The sequence below is a fragment of the Siniperca chuatsi genome, linkage group LG16 (genome assembly GCF_020085105.1).
Source record: "Siniperca chuatsi isolate FFG_IHB_CAS linkage group LG16, ASM2008510v1, whole genome shotgun sequence".
NCBI classification, from domain to species: Eukaryota; Metazoa; Chordata; class Actinopteri; order Centrarchiformes; family Sinipercidae; genus Siniperca; species Siniperca chuatsi.
The window spans coordinates 18,577,608-18,593,027 of NC_058057.1; the positions used below are offsets into that span (position 1 = coordinate 18,577,608).

At 41.6% G+C, this 15,420-nt stretch overlaps 2 protein-coding genes and 1 long non-coding RNA gene across 5 annotated transcripts; 1 reads left to right on the forward strand and 2 right to left on the reverse strand.

Moving 5' to 3' along the window:
• Positions 1-1,234: 1,234 nt before the first annotated feature.
• LOC122863459 lies at positions 1,235-5,740 on the reverse strand. The gene is made up of 3 exons (XR_006375012.1): positions 5,611-5,740; positions 3,622-3,798; positions 1,235-3,512 (listed from the first exon to the last, which is right to left on the reverse strand). It is a non-coding gene; the product is annotated as an uncharacterized LOC122863459 (long non-coding RNA).
• ttbk2b (tau tubulin kinase 2b) lies at positions 3,377-11,364 on the forward strand. 3 transcript variants are annotated; one of them, XM_044169986.1, is made up of 14 exons: positions 3,377-3,502; positions 3,633-3,780; positions 4,193-4,266; positions 4,426-4,566; positions 4,694-4,798; positions 5,484-5,549; positions 5,633-5,725; positions 5,812-5,937; positions 6,024-6,181; positions 6,416-6,611; positions 6,978-7,192; positions 7,308-7,761; positions 8,690-9,390; positions 10,232-11,364. In XM_044169986.1, the coding sequence occupies exons 1-14, from the start codon at positions 3,434-3,436 to the stop codon at positions 10,578-10,580; spliced, it is 2,895 nt and encodes a 964-aa protein (XP_044025921.1). In that variant the 5' UTR covers positions 3,377-3,433; the 3' UTR covers positions 10,581-11,364. The 3 variants fall into 3 exon arrangements, with proteins under 3 accessions (XP_044025921.1, XP_044025922.1, XP_044025923.1); XM_044169987.1 differs by having other exon boundaries at positions 10,235-11,364; XM_044169988.1 differs by having other exon boundaries at positions 6,416-6,605.
• A 2,313-nt stretch (positions 11,365-13,677) lies between these two features.
• Positions 13,678-15,352, reverse strand: churc1 (churchill domain containing 1). Its single transcript, XM_044169995.1, has 4 exons — positions 15,082-15,352; positions 14,709-14,844; positions 14,221-14,291; positions 13,678-14,045 (listed from the first exon to the last, which is right to left on the reverse strand). Exons 1-4 carry the CDS (start codon positions 15,118-15,120, stop codon positions 13,953-13,955), a joined length of 339 nt encoding a protein of 112 aa, XP_044025930.1. The 5' UTR covers positions 15,121-15,352; the 3' UTR covers positions 13,678-13,952.
• Between the last annotated feature and the right edge of the window lie 68 nt (positions 15,353-15,420).

Genomic DNA, 15,420 nt, shown 5'->3' on the forward strand with positions numbered 1-15,420 from the left:
TTTCTCCTCCTGTCCTGCTGCTGTGGCACAACATTTTAGCAAGACACTGAAGTTCTTAAAACATCTATTAAAACAGTTATTCTGACACACAAGTCTTTGCATAGGCACAGTCAGAGCTGCGTCCATGTTCTCGGCAAGAAGTCAAACACGTTCTCTGTGGGTTTTGGGCCCAGGGTCAGGGTTGAGCTGAGTTTCTCTCTGGACAAAATGTCAAGGCACGGCTGACATGAGCGTCCGCTTTAGTCATGTCAGGATTGCATCTCTGCCTCATCAGACTGCAACCTCCAGCGGGCACTGGGACAGCTTGCAGCCCAATGTGAAGCAGCAGGAATGAGAATTAGCAGATCCAAGTCTGGAGCTATTACAGGATCCTTTACCAGGAATGTGTGGTTGCGCATATTTGATTTGCCAGTGCAACATATTGCCAGATGACGTTGCAGTCAATAAAAGTCGAGCCAGGGTCAACTCTTTTTGCTGGACGACCCTGTTTTTTTCCCAGACCCCCACTACGTCAATGCAATGGCTCCATTGAAATGAATGTGGGGTTGCATTTTTTGTTTGTTTGTTTTGTTTCTTAAAACAGTGCTGTTGTCTATGTGAACATGGCCTTAATAAGAAATACAGTAATCTTGAATTAAGAATTGTTTTTGTCAAACTTCTGTTTAAAGGCCAAGAATGAACTTTCAGTCATATGTTTAGAGGTGTAAATTATTTATTTTCTTGGACAAAACTAACATGTATGTGATGTGTGTACTTGGTGGAAAGAAACTAAGTACCTTTACCTCTAAGTACCTTTACTTAAGTACAATTTTGAGGTAGTTGTACTTTACTTAAAAGAACAGTTCACCCCAAAACTCAAGATAATCCACAGATTTGTTTCATGTAGGAACTAAAATAGTTCCTACAATTATCTTGAGTAACCGGGTCATGATTTCTGGAAAGAGACTTTGCTGTTGAGTTTTTCAAATGTATTTTTTTGCCACTTTAAGCACCACAAGCCAAGTGCCATATAGTCTCATTATAAAACGGTGTAGTCCCTCATTCGTCCAGGAGCGTCCATCGTAGAAAAGGAGAAAAAGTATTTCCATTCTATGCTACTTTATACTTCTACTCTACTACAACTCAGAGGGAAATATTTACTTTTTACTCCACTATTTATTTGACAGCTTTAGTTACTTTGCAGATTCAGATTAATATTACAAAATATAATCAACAAATAAATTACGACGTATTATAATAGATAAAGATAAAACTTTATTGATCCCCTGGTGAAAGTCACAAGCTACCCAGCAATATATAGAAATAAGCTCCACCTTTAACAGCTGCAACATTAAAGTAATGTACATATTAATGCATTGATAATTATAATTCAATAATATAATATAGATTTTTCTGAAATGGGCCATTCTGTATGATGAGTACTTTTACTTTTTGTACTTTAAGAGTATTTCTACAAAGTGGTATTGCTATTTTTACTTAAAGAGCAACTTGCAGGTTGAATTTTTTACAAAATGTATACATAATGTTTTCCTGGAAATGATCATTTGGAAAGTTAATGTAGGATTTAATATGTTTTCCAAGACATAAGGACGGAAATTCAGAAGAAAAAGTAGCCGTTTTGAGCAATGCTCTTATAAGGGAGTCAGTTTCCCTGACCACACACTCCGTTCAACGTGCAGTGGTTGGTGGTAGTGAGTCTGATTTTGGTAGTTTTACATTGCATTTCACCATTTTTCGTCATGGTCGCCAAGACACCTGCCCAGTACTCCACTGGTTTGCACAACTCAATTTCTCGCCAATGGCTGTTATTTCTTCTAATCCTTGTCTGTTCCTGGTCTCTTGGACGCCTAGCAGGCTCCTAATTAAACAGTAAGGCTGTGGTCCGTCATATGCGTATGAATATACATTTACAACCTCTTCAGTGTCAAAATTGGGATCCATATGTATTAATGTTAAACTTGACCTAACTTGGCCGCTCCCCCTTATGTGACGTCACGTCCAATTCGTCTATTTTGAGGCGGACATAAAACTCTCTTACAGAAACAACTTCAGATGTTACTGTAGTGTATATAAAGTATACTATATATGTATATATACTTTTGAAAATTTAAAAATGGCGGGTTTGTGCACGATGTCCCGTGTGACGATTCTCTCTGACCAATCAGTGGTCTGCAGTGTTTTAACTCCACCTTTTAGGCTCAGTTTGACCAAGGTCACACCAAAAAAGTACAAGGTACCAGATACAATCCACAACTTTTGCCAATGGAAAGCCAAAGAAAGGTTCTAAGCGAGTCCAGTACCATGCAGTGGAAATGAGGCAAATGATTCATTGGTTGCTCTTTAAATAAAAGATCGGAGTACTTCTTCCACCACTGTTGGATGGTGGTAGTGAAAGGGGGTGGAGGGGGGTGAAGGGTTATCAATGTATTGTCAGGGGCACCTGAATTCCCTGATAAACCTCTCCTACTCTGATGTTCCTGCTTTATTTTTCGACAATCGTGATCATAACTTATCAGTTTGAATGGTGACCTATCAATGCTGGTGATGCAGTGTTCCTTCCCTTGTCCGCTGTCAGGGCCTCTCACTCTGTGCATCGTGTTATGTGCAGTGCTGCTCCACAGTGGCTCAGGGATGCGGGAGTTTGCGGATCAATCAGGAGAGACTGGCGCTGTGACGTCACCGCCGCTGCTATGAGAGAGCGCGGGGGCATCACTGCCCATTCATTAGCAGGCTAGCTGGCTAACTGTAGCTAACGTCAGCTAACGTCAGCTATGGTCCATCACCATGATCTCATTTGTAAAATAAACACCTTCTGGGAATGACCTGGCTAACTAACAACAGATTGGAAGCATGGGGACTGTTTGGATTTTACACACTAACTGGGATCGCAATGGTGCAACGAAGCGAGGTAAGAGATCGGAGAGGTTTGCTCCCTAACGGTTATCTTTAGTAAACATGCTAGTTAGCTTGTTTACAGGACCACCGGAGCCGCCGCATTGAAAACCGTACTTTGCTAGATTAGCTTCCTAACGGCTAATCATCTCAAACTACAGGTTTATGGCCATTTAAGACCAGCGACTGCCGTTGCGCTAGTCGATTGTTGTGTTTTGGCACAGAGTCAACAAACCAGACAATGCTAGCTGCTATCTTTCCATTACCATCTAGCAGTGGTTAGCGTCTTACGTGAATCTTGAAGACGTGAGGTGTAGCTAACCTTTGTAGCCGTTTAAATGGTATTCTCCGCATTTCTCTGTCAGGCACAACAACATGTAACGTTAACCAGTATCAACTAATGGTTCCTCTTTTCCGTCGCTGCTCAGTAGCATGCAGTGATTATCAAAGAGGAAATTGATTTTAAAATCTGTTCCCCTGTTTTCAGTGAGGGGCGTGCGTCACTGATGCCAGGTGCAGGCTGTAGCTGAGAGCACTCAGGATGAGTGGGGCTGGAGAGCACACAGACATCCTGTCAGTGGCAGACGTGGTCAGAGACAGATGGAAAGTGGTAAGTGTCGCTGAAGGGAAAGAAATCACAAAATCGTGTTAGTTCACTAAACAAAAGGCCCAATGAAGGGGAATCATTTCTCCACAATCATACTTTGGGTTGACAATGAATATTCTTACCTTCTTTTTAGGTGAGGAAGATAGGTGGAGGTGGGTTTGGGGAGATCTATGAGGTTTTGGATCAGTTGAGCCAGGCCACTGTTGCCTTAAAGGTGGAGTCTGCTCAACAACCCAAACAGGTGCTGAAGATGGAGGTGGCTGTGCTGAAAAAGCTTCAGGGTGAGTGATGCTTTCCCCCTTGTCAGTGACAAGAAGTTGTTTAGCCAAGGTGGTAACCATCCAGATCATGATGCATTTTGTCAATTTAGTTAGTAGATGAACCTATTAAACATTACTGTGTGAAACTTCTCTGCTCTTTTTTCCCATGACAGTTAATGTTTTATTTAATAAAAATGAATTAATTTTTATGATATAAGCAGCACACAGTACAGAACACATCAGGAAGCCCTGGTGTATTAGAGCCTGTTAAACCCTTCAGTGAATGAAGGAAGTGTTTATAGTATCTATAACTCTGCGTCTTAACTAATGCTGAAATATTCAAACATATGGGGAATACAGAGTTTGTCTATTGTAGGCCAGCAGTGATCAGCCAGTCTACCTATTGATATACGTATATATATTTCTTTGACAGGCAAAGACCATGTGTGTCGCTTTGTGGGCTGTGGTCGAAATGATCGTTTCAACTATGTGGTGATGGAACTCCAGGTAGGATTTTTACCAGTCAAATACTTGACTAGCATTGTCAAGTATTTGTTTATATTATTATTATTATTATTATTTATATTTTGTTTGCTGCTGACACCAAATCACTCTGGATCATGAATGTGACATGCTGACATGACAACACTGATTTCCTATCTTAAGGGGAGGAATCTGGCAGATTTGCGCAGGACCATGACCCGTGGCACCTTCTCCATTTCCACAACTTTGAGACTTGGCAAGCAGATTTTAGAAGCCATTGAAAGCATCCACTCTGTAGGCTTCCTGCACCGTGACATTAAACCTGTAAGTTGACCTGACAACCTTGATGGTTTGTAAATTTGTTGTCATTGTATTTGTGCTAACTGAGCGACTGTATCACAGTTGTTTAACTTGAACTTGCTTGTGTTTATCTGTGTTGTTAAATCTGTAGTCTAACTTTGCGATGGGAAGACTAGCCAGCACCTGCAGATGCTGCTATATGCTTGATTTCGGCTTGGCCCGTCAGTTTACCAACTCCAGCCAGGAAGTCCGTCCAGTAAGTACTCTGTGTCAACTGCCTCAAAGCATTGTTTTGTTTTGTTTTAAAGATCCCACAAGTTATTCATCCTCTGAGAAGCAGTTTTAAAGCCTATCAACTGTTTGGTCTAGCATGTTAACACAAAAAAGTTATTACAAAAGAAATCCAAAAGAAATAAGAATCAGATACTGTATGATATAAGTGCTTGTTAAGCTTTTATAGAAAAGGTGTAATTACTTACTACACTATTATACTGAGAATGGCTCTATGTGCAGATGTACAATATTTGGCCTTTTACTAAAATGCTGCATTGGTGTTTGACCAGAGAATATTAATGAGGTGGTCATGGTGATTGGATATCTAGAAATAAGACGCTGTAGTCCCTCATTCGTCCAGGAGTGTTCTATCATAGAAAAGGTTTCAGTCGTAGTCATCTGAGAATGACTTCCGGATGGGAGCCGAAACGTCTTGATTCTGAAAACAGTGTCCAGATGACTACGACTGAAACCTTTTCTATGATATCTAGAAATACTAAGTTAAGGGCACACAAATGTTCACATTTCATACCAGATTAAATTTTAATTCCTATAAAATTGGCATAAAGGACAAATATTGTATTATTTGTGTGTCCGATACCCTTGTTTAGCACTGGTTTTCCATTTTTACTATATCTTTATTATATTGTATCTTTATTCTCTTTCAGCCTCGTCCTGTGGCAGGATTCAGAGGAACCGTGCGATATGCTTCAATCAATGCTCATAAGAATAAGGTGAGCATGGACCAAAAACATCTTTTTTATTCCTTTTTATTTTACCCTTAAGATTACTCACACTTGTGTATCTTAATCTGTAGGAAATGGGCCGTCATGATGACCTCTGGTCCCTCTTCTACATGCTGGTTGAATTCATGGTTGGCCAGCTTCCCTGGAGGAAAATTAAAGACAAAGTATGTGCCTCTTAGTCAGTATAGATTTGTAATTCACAGTATGTGTATCTATTCAAACAGTTATTTTCCCCCCTCTCTGCTCTCAGGAACAAGTAGGAAATCTAAAAGAGACATATGACCATCGACTCATGCTTAAGCACCTTCCCTCAGAGTTTAGTACTTTCCTGGATCATATCTTGACCTTGGACTACTACACTAAGCCAGACTATCAGGTTGGCCATCTCTTGTTTGGCATATTTTGCACGCACTGTTCCTCTCCAGCTGCCAAACGCTGACGCCTGTGGTTTCTCTGTGACAGCTCCTGATGTCGGTGTTTGAGAATGCTATGAAGAGCCACAACGTGCTGGAGAATGATGCCTACGACTGGGAGAAATGTGATTCAGAGGATATGCTGACCATCACTGCCGCAGGAACCACTGCTCAGCAGCTCACTCGCCTCACACCAGCGTACTTGGGGTAATTACTACTGAAATACAGCCATTTATTCTATTAATTGGTGTGGGCTTGTGTGTTGCAGTTTCCAGTTTTGCTATTAAACGTCACACTCTGTTGGTGTGCTATATGTGTTCAAACATATAGCTTTCAGCTTTTTTGACACTAGAAATCTGCAGTCAGAGATCCCAGAGAAATCGCTGCTCTAAATTGTGCTGTGGAAATGAGCTGCAGGGTGACCTTCCCTCTTCTCTACAGCATGGCCAATGCTTCAATGCTGCCGGGCGAGCTGCAGAGGGAGAACACTGAGGATGTCCTGCAAGGGGAGCGCCTCAGTGATGCTGACAACTGCCCCCCCATCCCAACACCGACCACCCCTGGTGGAGATGTATGGGAAGAGATGGACCGCAACCGCAACCATAAACATGTCCAGCCGATGATCAGGAAGGTCAAGGCAATGTAGTTTACTATAAACGCTTAGTAGAATGTTCTTACCTACTGCTGTAATATTCCTGTGCTGTGAGATGTGTAATTTAGCTGCAGTGCAGCGGATTTCATGCACAAAACTCCACAAGACTACATTCACTTTGCCTAGGGATATGATAATGGATAAGACCCCGCCAACTTCTATTACTACATCTACTCTTCCTGGGCTTGAATAGAAACCATCTACTGTGTCCTTGACTTCCTGATACTTAAGTAAAGGAAAAAAATGGGACTGCCTACCTCCCTATTTAAAGAAATGGATGTCTTGCAGCTTTCTGGAGATACAAATGTAATATTTCAGTGTTTGAGTATTCTTGTCATTCATTCTCCTCAGGTGGTGAGTGAGGATGAACACAGTCAGAACCAGGGGAACCAGAGCCCCAACACCGGCTCCATGCAGAGTTCTCCTAGACGGGTGCGATCAGAGACCATGTTCTTGGACCGGGCTGCACCACTGCTCCGGAGAATGAGACACAGTCAGAGCTTGGCATTTGAAAAGAGGCTCGCACCCGAACCCAAGCCCACCATCGAACGCTTCCTCGAGGCCTAGTTAGTACTCAAAACACACCAAATTACAAGATATACACTTGTGACAGCTTGCAAAAATGTTACTTTTGGGAAACGGACAGAAACTCACATTAACGCTTACAATATCTTGTTTTAGTTTGGGCAAGCAGCGTCCTGTCCTTTCTCAAGTCGGGGAGAAATCACACGGGCAGCAATCACCTTCCTGCAACGAGGAACACTCTGGCACAGCAACCCCTGACCCAGAGGAGGGCGCAGCGAGCAGTGGCTTTGTGGCCGTAAACCTCAGTCCTGTGCCCCAGGAGGGAGACTCTCAGGAGTGGGTGATGCTAGAGCTAGAGCAAGGCAGCGGCTCTGGGACCACCAAGCCTCCAGGTGAGGCCCAGCAGGAGGACAAGCCTGGGACTCACACGCCCGCTGAGACTGAGAACCAATCCTCTGACCAGCAGGATGGCCAGTCCACAGTAGTGCCGAGCAGTCCTGTCCTGTCGCAGATGGCCATGCCCGGCACATGGTTACTGGGCCACAGGAGACTGCCAGGCATGCTGGGACAGATGCCCTCAGTCATTATGGGAAGACCCCAGATGGACCAGGTAGGGATGACCAAGCATTTCGTTGTACATGAACTGAAAGCAGCATTGTGAAATGAAATAATGAAATTCGTTGTATACAAGTTGACAAAACAATCCCAACTCAAGCTCCACTTACTTGCTCGTTCTTGAGCTTTTTTTCTTCTTCTTTTTTTTTTTTTACAAGGTCCTCATCAGCAGATTGAGTTCAAGTTTACTGTCATCTGTATAGGAACCACGGGAATCTATACAGTGGAGTTCTTGTACTAAGGCACTGTTAATTAAAAAAAAAAACTAAACTTAAAATATACAATACAGTGTATGATTAAGAATATAAAATATGCAGTATACAATATGAGTATTGCACCGTGGGTATAGCAGATAATGCCTTCATATCACTAAAACCGTAATTACGAGCAGCCATTCGGAAAAACTGTTCGTGTCAACCTCCAACTTGTTATTTACGTCAACAAAACCAACGGTAGTTACATCGAAATAAAATTTAATATTAACACTACATCAATTGATTCACTACTACTTTATCTGGTGTGACTACATGGTTAGCATTAGGACTAACCACCTTTTGAATAATGCGTAAACACGTTGGAATAAGGGGTGTTTTTCCTGTTCTTCCCATTCTGCTGACAATGCATGAATGCAGCATAAGCACAGTGTTTCTTAAATCAGTGCTCAGTTGCCATGGAAACGTAGATGTTCAAATTTTTTATGATTCTGAGGACCTCTACAACTTGGATATATTTAGGACTCATTATTTAGGTACATTAAGTTTTTTTTTTTTTTTTTTTTTTTTTTTTTTTTTTTTTTTTTTTTTTACAGAGTTTTAGATAAAAAATAGGATGTAATTTTTCAAATATTTCACAGATTTTGTTACAACAACAAAAAAGAAATTCAAGGTCTTTATACGCTCTAACATTCATTAAACTCTTCTCAGTCCTCTAGCTGTGCGCCACAGTCCCCTGTACAGGAGAGGAGTGCTGCAATACCACTAGAGGCACCATCTGGTAAATCTGACAAACTCCCAGAGGAAATCTTAAAGGACGGAGGGAGGTTTGAGTTAGCTCCAGTACCAAGCCCAGCCAAAGGCCCCACTGCTCATCTGACAAACGACAGAGACCCAGAGAGTGATTCTGGTCTACCTGATCGCTCCTCAGAGCCGAATCAGCAGCCTCAAGCTGATACAGCAGGAGGCGCTATGGAGAGCACCGTCACCGTCTCCTCCTCTCCACCCCCAGCTCCGCTCAAGCGAAGAGACTCTCCCTTGTCCCCAAGATTGAGTCGAATCCCAGTACGAGACCCCAGCACCCCCCTGGATTCTCCGAGCAGGGACCTCAACATGGAGAGGCGTCATCGCTGGAGCAGTCCGGTCCCTGGCTCCCCCACTCACTCACCCTCTCCGTCTCTGTCTTGTGACAACCTGCCTTGCGCTTTGCTGAGAGACCGGCTCTCCTCGGAGCGAGGCTCCAGGTCCGACTGTGTAGGAGAAGACCCTCTCTCCCTGTCCTCCTCATCAGGTAGTAAAAGTAAGATCCCACGTCCCGTGAGTGCCACCTTTATACCCGAGCAGCTCACTAGCAGGTTTCTGCCTCGACCACCTCCAGGGAAACCACCCATCCGCCCGTGTGTGGACAACAGGTATGACATATGTTCTGTAAAGGTGTTATTAATTAATTATACACATTCCTCAGAGTTGAACAAGGTCAATAGCCATTTTTCGTTAGATGGTAAATATTTTAAGTTATAATCCTTAAGATTTTGGTCCTGGATGATTTGGCGACACCTGTGGTTACCTGTGTTAACAGCAAGTACAGTTCAATACTACAGCAAACGCTCAAGCAGCTACTTTGTAAGAAATATAACAGTTGCTCAGCTGTTCTTATTCTTTTTCCATCATGCCACAAGCAACTGTGATCTGATTTTATGCTGCACACGGTGCAAATGTTTTCCACACAACTGCAGGCCTGTCGCTTGAAATGCTTCATCTAACACCTCACTTTGGCTGCTCCATCTTATTCTATTCCTCCCTGCAATATTTAAAACTGATCTGCTGTCTTCTTTTGTAAACCCATTTTTGATGAAGGATCACACTGTCGCACTAATCTCTGTGACAAATACATTGTGTTTCCTGTGACTGCTTCACAATAAAAGCCGCCCCATGGTTTGCCAGTTGAATGCTTTTAATGTAAAGCAGCAGAGTGAATATTAAGTGATCAGTGAGATAAAATTACAAACCGTAACGCTGGATTGCATGCTGCATCATTTTCCTGTGAATTCGTTGTCAGACTTGCATGGCCTAATCTTTGAGACAAGCATATGCTACTGGCCGGATCAACCAGGTAGCCTTCGGGCACCTGGTTGGGAATGGCAGAAAATCTTAAGGATTATAACTTTAATTTCTCTTCACAGAAATAGATTTGTAGATGAGGAATCCTACAAAAGGCATAGTGTGTGTATATATATGTGTTCTTTTCTCCAGAAGACGGCGGTTAAGAGTGCGTGCCAGCAGCACTAGTGACGCAGACTTCCTGGCCAGTCTGACTCAGCTGATGCAGGACCGCAGCGGGATGCTCTTCAGCCCTCCTCCTCGCCCTCGCAGCTCCTCCTCCCTGCAGCGCTCGCTAAGCTCCTCCCCCTCCCGCCAGGAGCTCCGCGAGGGCGGGGCCCTGCAGGGACGCAGCCGCTCTCCATCTAGCTTCTCCGGCTCCCCTCCTGCTCGGCACCCTCACCCACAAGACCGGTCCGGAGGGCAGGGGCAGTGGGGCCACGGCTCCAGGGGAAGGGGTCTGATCCACGAGTGTAAAGGCTCCGGCAAAGTGAATCGATGACTGTATTTGACAAAAGTGACTGATTCAGACAGTCCAACTGTAGCGAGAGGCTGTCTCACATTCAGTCCCTGATCGCATGTGTAAATATGATATTTACTCAAGGGAATGTACTGTATGTAATGTAAAATGTATGATAAATTGTATTTATTTATTTATTCATTTATTGGATGTGTCTCTCAAAATACTTGACAATGTGGCTTGATACCTGAAGTTGAAACAAAAAGGTTGAGAAAACCTTAAGATTGCCAACTCTTACCTCTCATTTCACTCCTCTCTTAACACTCCATATAGGCCTAATACAAGACCAAAAAGATAATGTTTAATACTTGAGGGATGTAAAAATGCTAATTGTAGATATTTACCATTAGGAAAATGGTATACACTAATAGAAACCATGTACTCACATTAAGAACACTAATAGTAAATAACATACACAGTATACCAACATCAGCATTCATGTACAGAACCAGGGCATGCAGCCCCATATTGACCTCACTCCTGTAAAACAGCTAGATTAATTATCGTATGTAACAATGAATTGCTCATTTGGCATATCACAGTGTAGTAGTGTGCTTTTACTTTTCTAGAAAATATCTGTCATGCAAACGGCATCAGCATATTAGAATGTACATGTAAAGTGCACTCATACTTAAGTATTGTAAAAGTGCATGAGTATCATTGCAAATGTTTTGGGTTTTTTTTATTCATTTGTACAATCCGCTAAGACATCTGTATTTTTACTGAACTGCTTCTGATCGAAATACATCATAATGTAGACCAGCAACGATGTGCATTTTTATTTCTTACATCAAGTAGATGGTAAGGGGAGAAAACTGATAAAAATGGAACCAAGACGGTGTAGTCCCTCATTCGTCCAGGAGTGTTCCATTGTAGAAAAGGTTTCAGTCGTAGTCATCTGGACAATGTTTTCAAATTCAAGACGTTTCGGCTCCCATCCGGAAGTCATTCTCAATTGTGAAAATGGTTCGAGAACTCAGAAATTTAAGCTACTCTGTGTTGCTTAAGCCCTGCCCTTAGGGAGGAATCTTCCTGAGTGCTGTTTACCCTGCCTAGTTTCACCTGAAACTGAACTTCTTTGTTTCCATGATGGCCCAGTAATCAGGCCTATTGTTTTCTGGCTGCACCTCCCTCACCACTGTTAAGTACCTGATTAGCCTATGATTGGCTTGACCATGGTGTTAATACACTGTGGTAAACGGTTGGCAAATTGAATCTCAGACCACCATTTCTGCTCAAAGAGGGGTTTTCTTTTTTCACAAAAATGGCTTCTTTGACTCCTCTCTCCCTGTGCTATCTGTGTAAAATCCATCACTCTCGTGAGGATTTCTTCTGGGACAATGTTAGTTAACTTCTGCAAAAATTCTGTTCTGTTCTTCAAATTGTCTATTCTTAAGTTATTTTCCCTGATTCTTTTACTAAGCATCTGGGTCAGCTTTCTTCTCCAGATCTTCTCTGCTCTGTGTCCTTTTACTGGTGGTTTAATCTGTAGGCTCTTGGGAATAACCTTGCTCTGCCTCCATCTTAGATTAAAACGGAGATGGTTCCGATTGAGATGGAGATGGATCGATTTTCTACAATCGATAAAAATGGAACCTTTTCATTGTGTCTGATTGTTTGTTGCACTTTATTCTCATCACAGTTTAAATATATAATGAAATTTAATAAATGCCAGATCTCAAACATATTACTTTCTGGCTACACATGCTGTAATTGTGATTAAAGGGTCAGTTCACCTAAATTTCCTCACTATTTTCTCATTCACACCTAAAAGTATCTAGCCGTGCAGATAGTTTTGGTTTTATTTTCCCAATTTTAAGATGTCTGTTTCTGCCACCACCCCAGCACAACTGAGAGGAAATTGTTTTGTGGCATTCACAGCAATGGATACATACTCTGGATAATATAATAATATAAATACTATTTTATTAGAACTAGTTTCTACGGAAGAAATAGTCCCAAGCTTAGCAGCGCTGTCAGTGGCCAGATAAATGGGAAAAAACACGCTCGAATGATGAAGTAGCGGATTTTATACTCAAGTTAAAATCAAGTCACACCAACTCAGACTGTGATGTGTCCTCTGAGAACAATCACTTGTCACATTCTGTCGAAGCAGTTGTTTTCTAAGACAGATGTCCCTGTAAGCACAAGAGAGACTGCAGACGAGCTGATGACTGAATGGGGTTGAGTGGGGTCCCAGATGACAACCACAACGAAATAAAGGCTCCTCCATCTGCTGTGGTCACAGACTTTAAATGTGGAGGAAGACAATATGTAGCTACAAGTTTAACACCAGTAATTGACAGTAAGTTCGTGCTCACGTGGACAAAGACATACTGAATCTTAACAGAGATAAAATCATTTAAATAAAGGCAAGATTAATCATCCTTTGGGTTTTCTTGCTACACTGACTTCACTCTGACAACATCCACCACTTTTATCAGTGTTTGTATATGAGAAAGTATCAGTATGGCAGACACAAGTAGGTTATGAAACATGACTCCTACACAGGAAACTGAAACTTCAACAAATAGCCAGATGTTGACACTATAACAAGCAACTTAATGAATAGAAACAACCTCACAGATGTTTGAAATAATAAATAAATAAATTACTTTGTGTCTATATTGGCTTACAAATGTATATTTGTAAGTTCATCCTTGACCTTGTGGTGAGGTGTTTTGTTTTTTTTGTCAACTGCTGTTTCCAAGGTCAGGAATGAGCTTTCAATCTCATGCAACTTCATAAATAAGACTGTGGATTCTGTCTTCTCCAAATTTGAAATGCACAGTAGCACGTCTGGGCTCAGAGCTTAACATAATCAAAACACTCCCAACAGTTTGGTGGCTATGAGCCATACTATTTTGGTACAAGCAAAAAATAAATAACTTTTTAGATAAATAAACTTTTGCTTTTAAAAACTCCTGACATTTACTTTAGCCAATTTTTTTAAACAAATTATAGCTATTTTTGGCTGTAATTTCTATACCTACATGGAAGGCTCCCTTATTTTGTCATTCTGACTTTGTAACATCATCATTATGTGTTGAGCCGTAACATGCAGATGGTAATAACATTCTTAGTAGTAAAAATGTTTTATTTAAAAGTACATTATCATTTGACACACATAATGTTTGTTGCTGTCATGGAGGGTAATAAAAAGTTATACGTCCTGCTCAACTTATGTCAGAATACAGTAGTTCATAAACAGCCAAGAACTTAATTGAAGATGTGTGTAAAATTTTGAATAGATGATAAAAATGGTTGGAAGCCAGCAGCCAGCAACACGTCTATGGTGGTGATACTCGATCTAAAAAGTGAATCATGACCTGCAGGTTTGGTGTCATTTCTGGTCTAGAAGAGGGGTGCAGACTGTCTGGGGTCATCTGGTAACACACTGATGGAGTCCTCTGCCTTTCCACACAGCATGCAGAGCATAGTGTACTCCTGGACAACACAAAACAGACTCAATATACACACTAAAAGACTAGACAGTGGCAACAACTAACCATGAATACTGTATGTTATATAACAAGTCTGTCCCTCTTAAAAAGCTACAGTATTTTCCTCACATACAAATCTACTTAGTTATGGTCAAGAAACCAGTGTAGAGATACCTTACCTGATATTCATCAACAACGGAGAAAGTGTATTCGTGCCTGGCGATGACATGGTCACAATTTTTACAAACATCTGGAAGGACAAATGGACATTAGTGGATTATTTTTTAAACATGCTGTGGATGAGTTTCTCACAAGGTTAGGATTATTACAGCTAGCCACCATCTTTTGGTGAGTTATAAAAGAGTCTGGTAATTCTTTCTTCTTCACAAGACCCTGTGGCAGGAAAACAAACACACTATATCGCCAAAACCATTCAAACACCTTACACAGGCTTTCCACATGATTTTGGCCACACCGCACTGTGGGAAAACATTTCTTTATGGACCTTGGCATTGACATACAGGGAAAGCATCTTCCCCAAACTGTTGCCACAAAGGTGGAAGCACACTATTGTCTAAAATATCATTATATGCTGTAGCATTAAGATTTATCTTAAAATTAACTAACTAAGGGGTCTAGCCCAAACCTGAAAAAGAGAGTGACTAACGGTCATATGTGACTATCTCCTCTCCATCATCATCCTCTGTGGCTTTATTGCTGATCAGCACAAAGTCCCTCTGATGGCAGTTGGCACAGCCCAGGTAGTTCATCAGGTAAGAGCCATTCTCCAGACAAGTGTTCCCCTGAGCAGGAAATCACAGGGACACTTACTTTCATACCATCACATTTAACTGCTTTCTCACTGGCACCCAGAATTCTATACTTAAGCGTTATTCCAGAGGTGGTTAATTAACCTAACTTTACTCATAGCTAACTATAACGTTAGTAGCTAGCTATTACATTAAGGTTGCATTTGCTAGTATAGTAAGTTAGCGTTTGTGCATCAAAACAAGTGGGGTCTCCCAGTTGCCTCAACTTACCCGGTCCGGGTATTCTTTTTGCACACAACCGTTGCACATTTTAACTGGAAACCCTGGCGATAACACACTGTAAACAGCTAACAAACAGCTAAAAAAATATTTAGCAAAAACTCCTCTTCCGCACTGAACGGCGATCCCTGTAGCTCATTAGAGCTGTAAAACACAAACATTACCGGACATCGTTGCAAAATCCCCAAATTGCTCTTATCTCATCTTTTGTAGATCTATGAAAACGGCCCGCCACCAAACTTCCGGTGTCCTCTTTAGCGAACGATTGGCCGACGTAGACTTTACGTAATTTACGTAGGAAAACATGGCGGTTATCAGATGATATGTCTA

Excerpts from the sequence above, each read along its gene's own strand:
- churc1 (XM_044169995.1), bottom strand. The coding sequence starts at position 15,120 with ATGTGCAACGGTTGTGTGCAAAAAGAATACCCGGACCGG. Across the intron at positions 14,845-15,081 it reads AAAAAGAATACCCGGACCGG|GGGAACACTTGTCTGGAGAA; the intron begins GTAAGTTGAGGC and ends TTTCCTGCTCAG. Across the intron at positions 14,046-14,220 it reads CCGTTGTTGATGAATATCAG|GAGTACACTATGCTCTGCAT; the intron begins GTAAGGTATCTC and ends TGTGTTGTCCAG.
- ttbk2b (XM_044169986.1), top strand. The coding sequence starts at position 3,434 with ATGAGTGGGGCTGGAGAGCACACAGACATCCTGTCAGTGGCAGACGTG. Across the intron at positions 4,799-5,483 it reads CCAGCCAGGAAGTCCGTCCA|CCTCGTCCTGTGGCAGGATT; the intron begins GTAAGTACTCTG and ends ATTCTCTTTCAG. Across the intron at positions 5,550-5,632 it reads TCAATGCTCATAAGAATAAG|GAAATGGGCCGTCATGATGA; the intron begins GTGAGCATGGAC and ends CTTAATCTGTAG.